Source organism: Schistocerca piceifrons, chromosome 6 (assembly GCF_021461385.2).
Source record: "Schistocerca piceifrons isolate TAMUIC-IGC-003096 chromosome 6, iqSchPice1.1, whole genome shotgun sequence".
NCBI lineage: Eukaryota > Metazoa > Arthropoda > Insecta > Orthoptera > Acrididae > Schistocerca > Schistocerca piceifrons.
This window is the reverse complement of record NC_060143.1, coordinates 359,221,355-359,234,283: the sequence shown is the minus strand read 5'-3', so window position 1 is coordinate 359,234,283 and position 12,929 is coordinate 359,221,355. Positions and strand designations below refer to the sequence as shown.

The 12,929-nt window shown below is 38.1% G+C and overlaps 1 protein-coding gene across 3 annotated transcripts in view; it reads left to right on the top strand.

Moving 5' to 3' along the window:
• Positions 1-9,937, top strand: part of LOC124802928 (host cell factor 1-like) — a 121,453-nt gene extending 111,516 nt beyond the window's left edge. For all 3 annotated transcript variants that reach the window (XM_047264005.1, XM_047264004.1, XM_047264003.1), the window contains one exon: positions 9,519-9,937. In XM_047264005.1, coding sequence (XP_047119961.1) covers positions 9,519-9,610 — 92 coding nt within the window. In that variant the 3' untranslated portion in view covers positions 9,611-9,937. The remainder of the gene's footprint in view (positions 1-9,518) is intronic.
• The last annotated feature ends 2,992 nt before the right edge of the window (positions 9,938-12,929 follow it).

The following is a 12,929-nucleotide window of genomic DNA, read 5'->3' as shown; positions in this document are numbered from 1 at the left end:
GAGAGTATTTTTCTTACCTCCGTTAACCATTGTATTGTAGTCAGAGTCCTGGCTCTGGGTCTCGGCTATGCTACTGAAAATAAGAATCTTAAAGCTAAGTATTTCTGCAACTTCGTGCGGCTGTGGAGAAAAATTAATATTATGCTAATAGCGGGCGAGTTTTCCGCTTCCGCTAATTTTTCATAAGTTAATATCGCCAAGTAATGGCGTCGTTGGCTGCATCGGCCGCTGCGATTGTTGAGCTGTAAATTACTTGAATGCAGGTTAATTCAAGGAAGGCGGACATGAAATCGGGATCACCTCTTACAAATTAAAAGTGCACAAGAATGTTAAATCGTTATATTATATGCTTAACTCATACAAATATGCTTACATTCGTCAGCACACGCAAGATGTCCCTCTAGACACATTCAAGACAAGCGAAGAAGTAAGGTCGACTAAAAAATTAACAAAAGAGTGTAACTGGGCGTCTCTTTAGATCATTCTGTCATAAATTATTTCTTTGCAATCTAAACCTACACAGAGAAATTATTATTTTAAGGCTACATGAGAAAAAAAAAAATCTCTTACAAATTATGAATGTCTTCTTTATAAATATTGTCTTTTCGTAATATGGCACTGGGGACGCTATAAGTTGCTAAAAAGCAGACTAGAACACATGAAAACTGTCGCAGGCACAAGGAGCCATCATCACTTCTCTCCAGCTGACTCTGACAATGTGCAGATGAGCATACTGTCCGGTTATAACTATAGGTTCATGCGCAACATGTGTCTTCACAATGTGTCTGACTCAGGATTCAGAAGCAAAAGCAGCAACATACAACCAGGTTGCTATGTTATTGCTGTTTATGATGACAAATGGTACTTAGGATGTGTTGCAGAGTGCTCTGATGCAGAAGGTGATCTATTTGTGAACTTCATGGCACCAGCAGGTCGAGCAAGATCATTTCATTGGTCACGTTTGGCAGACAGGTGTTGGATTCCTTTTTGAACATATTCTTATGACAGTTCCTGTTCCTACCACAGTGTCAGGAAGACAGTACAATTTGTCACTCAATGTACAGAGTACAGTAGTAAAGTCGACTGGTTTTTAGCACTTAAGGTGCAGTAAACATTAATGATAGGTTGTGTTAATCTGTCTATATGTTGTTGCTTAGTGATTAAACAGTTGTGGGAGAGGATAAGAAGAGCCAGAACAGTTTACAATATGTTTTTACAAAATTGTGTTATGGAACAATGGCCACATCACCAAATACATCTGTCAACTTCCACTGTACACAAATGTCTTGCAATAACATGCTGAAATTTTGAGATTTATATCGTTATGGTGTACTTATGCAGTGTGTGAAATTTGGCTTGGATACCACTTGTCCCTTTTGTGCTACCACACTTCGAAAATCCATATTTTTCAGGTAATTTTTCAAATTTTTATATTTTCGTGTGCATGTAACTTAGTTTTTGTGACTGATATGGGCATGATGAGTTCTGTGTGTGTTTGAGCCATATTAAGCTTATCACAAAAAAATGTATACCCTTTTTGTGTGAATTGTATTTGGCATAGAGGGCACCTACAATATGTACCTTTTAACGTATTACATTTTTTAATCACATTTTGGAATTTTTATTTTCCCTCAGAAATATGTTGTTGGTGTTTTGATTCATGGAGTGACTTTTCTAAATGGATGTTACTGAGTTGTAAACATTTCACTGGACTGTGTGGAATAGTTCCAAAGTTATTAAGACCTGAAGTTATGTCGGAAGATAGATTGCCAGATGTGGGTTGCAATTTCTGGGTCACGCCACCTTCTTTCACAAGCCATAATTCTGGAACTAGTTGACAGGGGAAACTAATACTTTGTACACGAGTGTTCCACACATGGTAGAATTAGTGTACTGAATTTCAATCAAATCTGAGACTATGAGCTGGAGCCCCTGGTTGAACTGACATGGAATGACCCTATGGAGGTACTCACAAGGGAAACTCCCCACATCAAGGTGTAAGAACGGAACCTCCAGATGTACATACCTTCTATTTGTTCCACACAAGTACCACGTTATGACCTTTGTGTTCCATTTGGAAGTTTTGACTCCAGAATTCCTTTGTTGTAACATGGCTCACACCGTTTATTTGTTGTCTTCATTTCTGTGAGAGGTTATGCAGCATATTTCCTACTCTCAACATTCAACACATTTACGTGCTACGGTAATATATTCTTATCACATGACTTATATGTAGTGGACACGTTAATGCCCAGACAGACAGTTCATGAATTTCTGAAAAATAAATAAATAAAAGGGGGTGGGGGTGGGCAGGAGGAAGATTTGGACATGGGTCTCCCACTTTGTAGTCCAGCACCATGACTACACAACCACAACACCGTTATTCTTGTATTGTTGCTCATCTCAAGCTTCTACTGTCCATTGTTTATAATTTGCTTCTTTTTTCACATTTCAATACACCTTCTTCCAGTTTTTATGCCGGGCTATCCACTGCTAGGACATTTTACAACTAAATCTGAAGGCAGTGCAATGGGGAGTTTCCCTTGTCAGATCATCAAATTGAGTGGGTGTTGCAGTCAAAACCTAAAATATCTGGGAAATAAGTTTTGGTTGAGACTGAGACAGGGAAAGAGAAGCCAGGAATATTGGTAGACTCCTACAAAAACATGCCCTCCAATGTATTTCACTTCCGTGAACAAAGATTTTTAAAAAATCTTCAGTGTAATGTTAAGGCAGTTTAGGTTTCTATAATCTAGGTGTGTGTACCGCATTTCATGCAAATGTGGCATTTCATCAGTGGAGCAGACTTTTAGAATAGTTGAGGAGAGATGCAAGGAACACCAGCAACACACCCAACTAAAACAACCAAGCAAATCAGCTGTTGCCAAACAGCCCTCAAAATTATTCATGAAATGAAATATAGAGAGAGACCAATTTTGTGGTGCAAACACAAGTTTCTGGGACAACATAATGTAGGAGTCTGTCAGTAAAAAGATGTCAGAAAACCTAGCACACATGTTGGGAAGTTTAAATCTAAACAAGTTGAGTGTCTTGACTCTCAAATTTGTTACAGTCTTGATGGCCATCACATCGACCAGAGCTAGGGAATGCTGAGAGAATGTACATTTCATGGAATATCGGTACGGGCTCTGAAAAGCTAAAGAGCTTCAAAGGTCTTAGTGGGTGTCAGAAAATAAACTCACAGTCAACTATAAATAGAAATAATTGCAATGTGAGACCAGCAATAGTTCACACTCTGGGTGGAGTCAAGGCAAAGAGTACACATAACAGAACATATCTGAAGAAGACTGGGTAAGTTTTTGAAAAATTGTGCATAAAAGACAACAACAAATTGGAAAACCTGGAAGTACATCATTAATCAATCTCATTGGGAAAACGTGATAAATATGTAGGATTTTCTTTGGTGAAAAAGGAAGGAAATAAGGAAATACTGGCAGCATATTCAAAACAAACAAATTTAAATAACATAGCTCTACTACTCAATAAAATGCTTTGGTGAAACCAAATTATGGAAATTTTTAAAAGTGTATGATTCCAGAATTTCAATGTACTTGACACTTGCCTACTCTCATCTACTCAGAAGGTGACCTCAATGTTTGGTGCTTGATTGTCACACAGTACCAAAGATCCACATTGTGTCTCTCCACATGCAGTGTATGTCCTGCAATCTAAGTTGAATTTTATAAACAACATTGTAGGAATTTTCCTGATTTTACTTCTTGTCTTCAGCTTGTTCCAGAAACCATCCTAAATCATTACATTAGCATTAAAAAAAAAGGATAACATGTAACATCACTTTCAAAACTTTATGTACACTCCTAGTGCTGGTTAAACAGGCAAGGGGGAAGAGAAAAGACTCATAAATGATACTTAGTTTGTGGGGCAAGTGATTCTGAATAACTTCCTCTCTCCTTGCACTACCAGTTCTGCTTGTAATATCTGTTGCTCTCAAGGACTGGGCTACTGGCTTGAAAACCTAGAGACTGGTATCTTCTTTTCTTTCCTTTCCTTTCCCCCTCTTTTTTTACCCACACAGCAGTACTACATTATATTTCAGTTTCAGGCTACCTGTTTCTTTTTACGTTTCTGTTGGTGGTGGTGGTGGTGGTGGTGGTGGTCTTCAGTCCAGAGACTGGTTTGATGCAGCTCTCCATGCTACTGTAACCTGTATAAGCCTCTGCATCTCCGAGTAACTAGTGCAGCTTACATCCTTTGAATCTGCTTAGTGTATTCATCTCTTGGTCTCCCTCTACAATTTTTACCCTCTATGCTTTCCTCCAGTACTAAATTGATGATCCTGCTCAGAACATGTCCTACCAACCGATCCCTTCTTCTAGTCAAGTTGTGCCACAAATTCCTCTTCTCCCCAGTGCTGCTCAGCATTGCCTAATTAGTTATGTGATCTACCCATCTAATCTTCAGCATTCTTCTGTAGCACCACATTTCAAAAGCTTCTATTCCTTTCTTGTCTAAAATGTTTATCGTCCACATTTCACATCCATACATGGCTACAATCATATAAATATTTTCAGAAAACACTTCCTTATACTTAAATCGATACTTGATGTTAACAAGTTTCTGTTCTTCAGAAATGCATTTCTTGCCACCACCAGTCTACATTTTATATCCTCTCTACTTCAACCATAATCAGTTATTTTGCTGTCCAAATAGCAAAACTCGTCTACTACTTTAAGTGTCTCATATCCTAATCTAGTTCCCTCAGCATCACCTACTTAAATTTGACTAAATTCCATTATCCTCATTTTGTTTGTGTTGATGTTCATCTTATATCCTCCCTTCAAGGCACTGTCCATTCCGTACAACCGTTCTTCCAAGTCCTTCACTGTCTCTGACAGAATTACAATGTCATCGGCGAACCTCAAAGTTTTTATTACTTCTTCCTGCATTTTAATTCCTACTCCAATTTATTTATTTATTTATTTATTTATTTCTGTGGCTTGTTCAGCGTACAGATTGAATAACATTAGGGATAGGCTACAACCCTTTCTCACTCCCTTCTCAACCATTGCTTCCCTTTCGTGCCTCTCGACTCTGCCTTTGGGTTTCTGTACAAATTGTAAATAGCCTTTTGCTCACTGTATTTTACCCCTTCCACCTTCATAATTTGAGAGGGAGTATTCCAGTCAACATTGTCAAAAGCTTTCTCTAAGTCTACAAATGCTAGAAACGTAGGTTTGCCTTTCCTTAATGTAGCTTCTAAGATAAGTTGTAGGGTCAGTATTGCCTTGTGTGTTCCTACATTTCTTCAGAATCCAAACTGTCCTCTCCCGAGGTCAGCTTCTACAAGTTTTTCCATTCGTCTGCAAAGAATTCACATTAGTATTTTGCAACCATGATTTATTAAACTGATAGTTTGGTAATTTTCATACCTGTTAGCTTGTGCTTTCTTTGGAATTGGAATTATTATATTCTTCTTGAAGTCAAAGGGTATTTCATATGTCTCATGCATCTTGACCACCAGATGGAAGAGTTTGGTCAAGGCTAGCTCTCCCAAGGCTGTCAGTAGCTCTAACGGAATATTATCTAGATCTCTCAGTGCTCTGTCAAATTCTTTACACAGTATAATATCTCCCCTCTCCTCTTTATGTATGTTCTCTTCTATTTCCATAATATTTGCCTCAAGTACATTGCCCTTGTATAGACTCTCTGTATACTCCTTCCACCTTTCGGCTTTCCCTTCTTTGTGAAGGACTGGTTTTCCATCTCAGCTCTTGATATCTGTACAGGTGGTTCTCTTTTCTACAAAGGTCTCTTTAATTTTTCTGTAGGCGGCATCTATCTTATCCCTAGTGATATATGCTTCTACATCCTTACATGTGTCCTCTAGCCATCCCTGCTTAGCCATTTTGCACTTCCTGTCCATCTCATTTCTACTAGCCCTGGTGTTTTTATCTAATTCAGCCTCTGCTGCCTTCACTATTTCATTTCTCAAAGCTATCCATTCTTCTTCTACTGTATTTTGTTTTCCCTGTTCTTGTCAATTGTTTCCTAATGGTCCCTCTGAAACTCTCGAAAACCTCTAGTTCTTTCAGTTTATTCAGGCCCCATCTCCTTACATTCCCACCTTTCTAGAGTTTTAATCTGTAGTTCATAACCAATAAATTATGGCCAGAGTCTACATGCACCCCTGGAAACGTCTTAAAACTTAAAACCTGGTTCCTAAATCTCTGCCTCGTCATTATATAATCAGTCTGAAACCTTCTCGTGTCTCCAGCTCTCTTCCACGTATACAACCTTTTTTTCATGATTCTTAAACAAAGTGTTAGTGATGATTGAGTTATGCTCTGTGCAAAATCCTACAGGCGACTTCCTCTTTTATTCCTTGCCCCCAGTCCACATTCACCTACGACTTTTCCCCCATTACTATTAAATTTTCATCTCACTTAACTATCTGAATAATTTGTTTTACCTCATGATACATTTCTTCAATCTCTTCATCATCTGCAGAGCTAATTGGTATAAAACTTACAGTGCTATTACAAATGATTGAAGCGATTTCATAAATTCACTGTAGCTTCATTCATTGACATATGGTCACGACACACTACAGATATGTAGAAAAACTCATAAAGTTTTGTTCGGCTGAAGCCGCACTTCAGGTTTCTGCCGCCAGAGCGCTCGAGAGCGCAGTGAGACAAAATGGCGACAGGAGTCGAGAAAGCGTATGTCGTGCTTGAAATGCACTTACATCAGTCAGTCATAACAATGCAACGACACTTCAGGACGAAGTTCAACAAAGATCCACCAACTGCTAACTCCATTCGACGATGGTATGCGCAGTTTAAAGCTTCTGGATGCCTCTGTAAGGGGAAATCAACGGGTCGGCCTGCAGTGAGCGAAGAAACGGTTGAACGCGTGCGGGCAAGTTTCACACGTAGCCCGCGGAAGTCGACGAATAAAGCAAGCAGGGAGCTAAACATACCACAGCCGACAGTTTGGAAAATCTTAAGGAAAAGGCTAAAGTAGAAGCCTTACCGTTTACAATTGCTACAAGCCCTGACACCCGATGACAAAGTCAAACGCTTTGAATTTTCGGCGCGGTTGCAACAGCTCATGGAAGAGGATGCGTTCAGTGCGAAACTTGTTTTTGGTGATGAAGCAACATTTTTTCTTAATGGTGAAGTGAACAGACACAATGTGCGAATCTGGGCGGTAGAGAATCCTCACGCATTCGTGCAGCAAATTCGCAATTCACCAAAAGTTAACGTGTTTTGTGCAATATCACGGTTTAAAGTTTACGGCCCCTTTTTCTTCTGCGAAAAAAAATTACAGGACACGTGTATCTGGACATGCTGGAAAATTGGCGCATGCCACAACTGGAGACCGACAGCACCGACTTCATCTTTCAACAGGATGGTGCTCCACCGCACTTCTATCATGATGTTCAGCATTTCTTAAACAGGATATTGGGAAACCGATGGATCAGTCGTGGAGGAGATCATGATCAGCAATTCATGTCATGGCCTCTACGCTCTCCCGATTTATCCCCATGCGATTTCTTTCTGTGGGGTTATGTGAAAGATTCAGTGTTTAAACCTCCTCTACCAAGAAACGTGCCAGAACTGCGAGCTCGCATCAACGATGCTTTCGAACTCATTGATGGGGACATGCTGCGCTGAGTGTGGGAGGAACTTCATTATCGGCTTGATGTCTGCCGAATCACTAAAGGGGCACATATCGCACATTTGTGAATGCCTAAAAAAACTTTTTGAGTTTTTGTATGTGTGTGCAAAGCATTGTGAAAATATCTCAAATAATAAAGTTATTGTAGAGCTGTGAAATCGCTTCAATCATTTGTAATAACCCTGTATATTACTATGGTAGGTGTGGGCTTCATTTATATCTTGGGTGCAATAATGTGTTCACTATGCTGTTTGTATTAGCTTATCTGCGTTCCTATTTTTTTATTCATTATTAAACCTACTCCTGCATTACCCGTATTTGATTTTGTATTTATAACGCTGTATTCACCTGACCAGAAGACCTGTTCCTCCTCCTACCGAACTTCACTAATTCCCACCATATCTAACTTTAAACTATCCATTTCTCTTTTTAAATTTTCTGACCTACCTGCTCAATAAAGGGATCTGACATTCCACATTCCGATCCATAGAATGCCGGTTTTGTTTTTTCTAATAACAACATCCTCCTGAGTAGTTCCCAACTGGAGATCCGAGTGGGGAGATTACTTTACCTGCGGAATATTTTACCCAAGAGGACGCCATCATCATTTAACCATACAGTAAAGCTACATACTCTCACGAGAAATTACAACTGTAGTTTCCCCTTGCTTTCAGCTGTTTGTAGTATCAGCACATGTTAAAAAGTCAGGTCAGTCAATCATCCAGACTGTTGCCCTTGCGCTACTGAAAAGGTTGCTGCCCCTCCTCAGGAACCACATGTTTGTCTGGCCTCCCAACAGATACCCCTCTGTTGTGGTTGCACCTACTGTACGGCTATCTGCATTGCTGAGGCACGCAAGCTTCCCCACCAATGGCAAGGTCCATGGTTCATGAGGACACTTTCCTCTATTAAAGTTCACTTACCAGGTGTCATCTGCCTCTTATATGTCATGCTTACCTTAAAATTCCACAGTTTCCATCACAAATACCAGTTATGTCCACTGTATACTACTTTTTATAGCTGTGAGTTGACTTTTACTGATATGCCTCAATTGTATTCGAATGGTGCACTATTCTGACGTCGCAAAGCATTTGTTAACAGGTAATATGGGACTGTATAGTACAGTCATAAATGTCTCAATAATATCAATGTACAGGGGATAAAATGATGATTTAGAATCCTGGGGAAGGCTGTATGTGTTGACAGATGCTGGTATTGTGCAGACTCTTGTCTGAAAATTCTACGTTTTGGCACTATATTCTTGCTTCTTTAAAGTTGGTCAGTTTTTCGAGGGAAGCGTTAAGGTCGTGATGTAATTATATTAAGAATTTACCTATGCGAGATTGATGTTGGGGAAAAAAGAATGAATTTTCCACAATGTATAACAGAAATGTATATATATAGTAAAACTTTGTTTATATGTTTTTCAGGGGGCTAAAAGAAATATAAGTGTGAAAAATGTATACATGAAAGGAAGCGCCATATTTGCAAATTACACAGTAAAAACACAAATGAAAAATACAGTAAATGAAAAGTTACATAACAGGAAACATAATATTTGCCTATTAAGTACTTAAAAATGAAGAGAAAAAGGTACATGTCTGCATGGAAGGAAATGTCACGTCTTAAAGTACTACATTTTTATGGAATTAAAAAGTAATTTAGGATATTGTGACTTCTTAATTTCTGTGTAAAAAAAAAAAGTTGGAAAGGCATTTCTCTCCAGTTTCCTAAAACATAGTAGCAGGCAGTTTTGACTGTATCTGTCTATGACAAATTTTTAGTCATTTGTACTTGTGTTGCGCATTTTAAATACGTGAGTTGTATCACTGTATTGCATATTGTTATTACAGATGCTGCAGCACAAATGAAAGTTGGAGCCATGAAGAGGGGACAAACGAGATCACATGTTGGACTGAAAAGAACAAGGGATGAAATGTCGTAAAAAGAGGATCAGAAAAACAAATACTGTTTTAATCTAAATGCTTGGAAGAGGAGTATGTGCTTCATTATTCAAAGACAATATATTGCTGTCCTTAATCAGGATTTGTGAAGGTATCCCCTGTGGACATGAAGAGATCTGTTTCAAAATGCTGTTTTATGTGTGTGTGTGTGTACATAAAAGTGACATGAACTGTAAACTACTGCTGTTTTATGTCATTTAAGACAGTAGTTCAGTTTAATACATTGGATATTAGATGTGACATGACTGTGAATCAACAATGAACTTTTTTTAAAAAATAAATGAGGAAGACTCTTGTACTGTCTTAAATGTTGGTTTACTCTGTAATGTCATCCTTATAATATAAACCCGGATATATAAGCACAGACATATTAGTTGGTTTTTGTGAAATGGGTCCCTTATTAGCCCTGCCTTCAATAACTTATCAGAATATCTGTACTCAGGAGTGTAAACTTGTAACTGTAAATGTACCCTCTAAAGTTACATAAATGCTTTGTCATAAGTATTGGATAAAAATATCATCTGAGTTTGTAGAACAAGGAACAATGGACCCCCCCCCCCCCCTCTCTCTCTCTCTCAAAAGATTGGAAGTTGTACAAATACTGTAGCAGTATTGTATCAAAAGACCTTTCACAGAACCAAAATAATTTTCTGTTCATGTGTAAAATCTGTCAGTTACACAGTTCAAGAGAGATGCAAGGAATCACACTCGACTAAAACACCCAAGCAAATCAGCTGTTGGTGTGCACTGCCCCAAAAATTAATCTTGAAATGAAATACAATGAGACCAATATTGTGGTGCAAATGCCAATTTTCTGAGGCAGCCTAGTTAAGGAGTCTGTCAAAAAATTAGATAGCAGAAAACCTAATAAACAGGAATGAAGTTTTAAATTTAAACAGTCTGTTTTTGACAAACACATCTAATAAAGCCACAACCTGCCAGATAATTTGACATATTGTTTGACCATTTACTGAGGCCTTTGGAACATACTCTATGCTCAAACAGCATATCTCACACAGAATAATATCATCAGTCATCAGTACAGGCCAAAATGGATTCCAAAACACTGGTCTGCCGACATATACATGCATACTCTGCAACCCACTGTTTGTAGCATGGCGAAGAGCACTTTTCATTGTACCAGTTCTTAGGACTTCTTCCAAATCCATTCCACTTATCCACTTCAGGAAGCGTGATTGCTTAAACTTCTCTGAGCACTCTGTAATTAATCTTATTGTGTATTCACGAACTTTATGGCAGTGATACATGAAGAATTGTAGTAGACTCCTAGTTTCATCACTGGTTCTTGAAAATTTGTAAGTTGATATTTTCAGGATAGAGTGTGTTTATCTTCATGCGTGTGCCAAAGTTTTCTCAGCATCCATGTGATGCTCCCACATGCGTCAAGCAAACACAAACAAACCTGTGACCATTCCTTCTGCCATTCTTTATACATGTTTAATGTTTCTTGTTAGTTCTATTTTGTACAAGTCCCACAAATTTGAGCAGTATTATAGGATGAGTCTTTTATAAGCAATCTCCTTTGTAGACTGATTACATTTTCTTAGAATTCTACCAATGGATCGAAGTCTGCTCCCTACCTTATCTACAACTGAGCCAGTGTGACTGTTCCATTTCATATATGTACAAATAATTACAGCCCGGCATGTGTTTGAGCTGACCAATTTTAATTTTGACTCAATTATATAGTAGTCACAGGGTACTAAGTTTTTTCATTTAGGTAAGTGTACAATTTTGTCATATTACAGACAACCACATAATCAGTGAAAATATTGAGTTTACTATTAATAGTGTCTTCAAGGCCTTTAATATACAGCATGAAGAGCAGGGGTCCGAACACACTTCAAGAGCGTCAGGGTCGACTGTTTGAAACTATCACCTTGCTGCCATTCATTCTGGTGGGCCCTCGCTATGCAAGTAATTGACCAAAAAAATTTGGAATTTTGTGTTGTACTCAGTAGTGTTAAAAATTTAGTATTGAGTAGACCGGTTGTGTTGTGTAATGGATACGGTAAGGATTACACATATGGAAAATTATGGGTTTGAATCTCATCAGGTTCATGACATTACTTATTTTTAAATCTTTATCATAATGACTTTGATCATCATTTTTATTTGATTAATTTCTTTAATTTTAATTTTTCATTTGTATTTCTTTGTCACGTCAATTTAATTATCATATCAACTTTTTCATTTGTTCTCATTTTTTCTTTATAACATCCTTTTTTCACTCAGAATTTTTGTGACTGTGAGATTAATTATTTTTGTGTGTTATAATATTCAAGTATTTGTAATGCTGATCCATTGGTTAAAAACCAAAAGACAAAATAATCTATGTGGGTCATTCCGAAAGTAAAGAACATTCTGTTTTGACACGTGACCCCATCTCCACACCACCATCACCACCACCGACCGACCGCTGAACCTTGGTACTCATCCACTTCAGTTTGGTGGCAGTTATGACCCAATATGATTTATTACTGTGTAACTGTGCAGTTGATGATCCCACCAAGTGTGAGGCACAGTGTTATCCACTTTTTAAATGCACAAAAAGTCCAACCCACCGAAATTTAGAGATAGATAACTGAGGGTTATCCTAATCTGATGAAAGAAGCATCAGTTTGAAAGTGACGTATCATGTTGAATGGCGGATGGAAGAACATCCGTGACAAAGATTGCAGGGGCCGGTACTCAGTGATGACTGATGGACTTATTACCAAGGATTGAAACAAAAATCCAAGAAGATTCACAGTTAGTGGATTACAGCAGCCTACTGTCAGATGCTTCAATGACTTCGCAACACCACTTAAAACAAGCAGTGCAGAAAGCTAACCAGTGGAGTAATCATCCCTCACAATAATGCACATCTGCAGGAGTGACATAGGGCTCGCTTCAGTGGTTTCAGTGGGAAATGTTTCAACATTCACCATAAAGTCTGATTTAGATTCTGTAATTATCACTTATGTTCCAAACTCAAAGATTTTTTTGAGTGGACAGTGCTATGGAAGTGATAATGAACTTTGAGAAGACATTAATCACTGGTTCAACAGCTTGGCAGCAACTGAGTATGCAGAAGGCAGTGACCACAAAGAAAGGTAGCTTGGGTATCAAATTCTATGTAAAATACAGTTTTGTTTAATTTTATCAAATAAAAATTTCTGTTGAAAAAAACATTTTTTACATTCCGAATGACCCTCATATTTATATTGAGTGGAAAGTGGTGTCAAAAATGTATTTTTCGTTACAACATCTGCAATGTTTTGGATGTTAGTTGTCAAA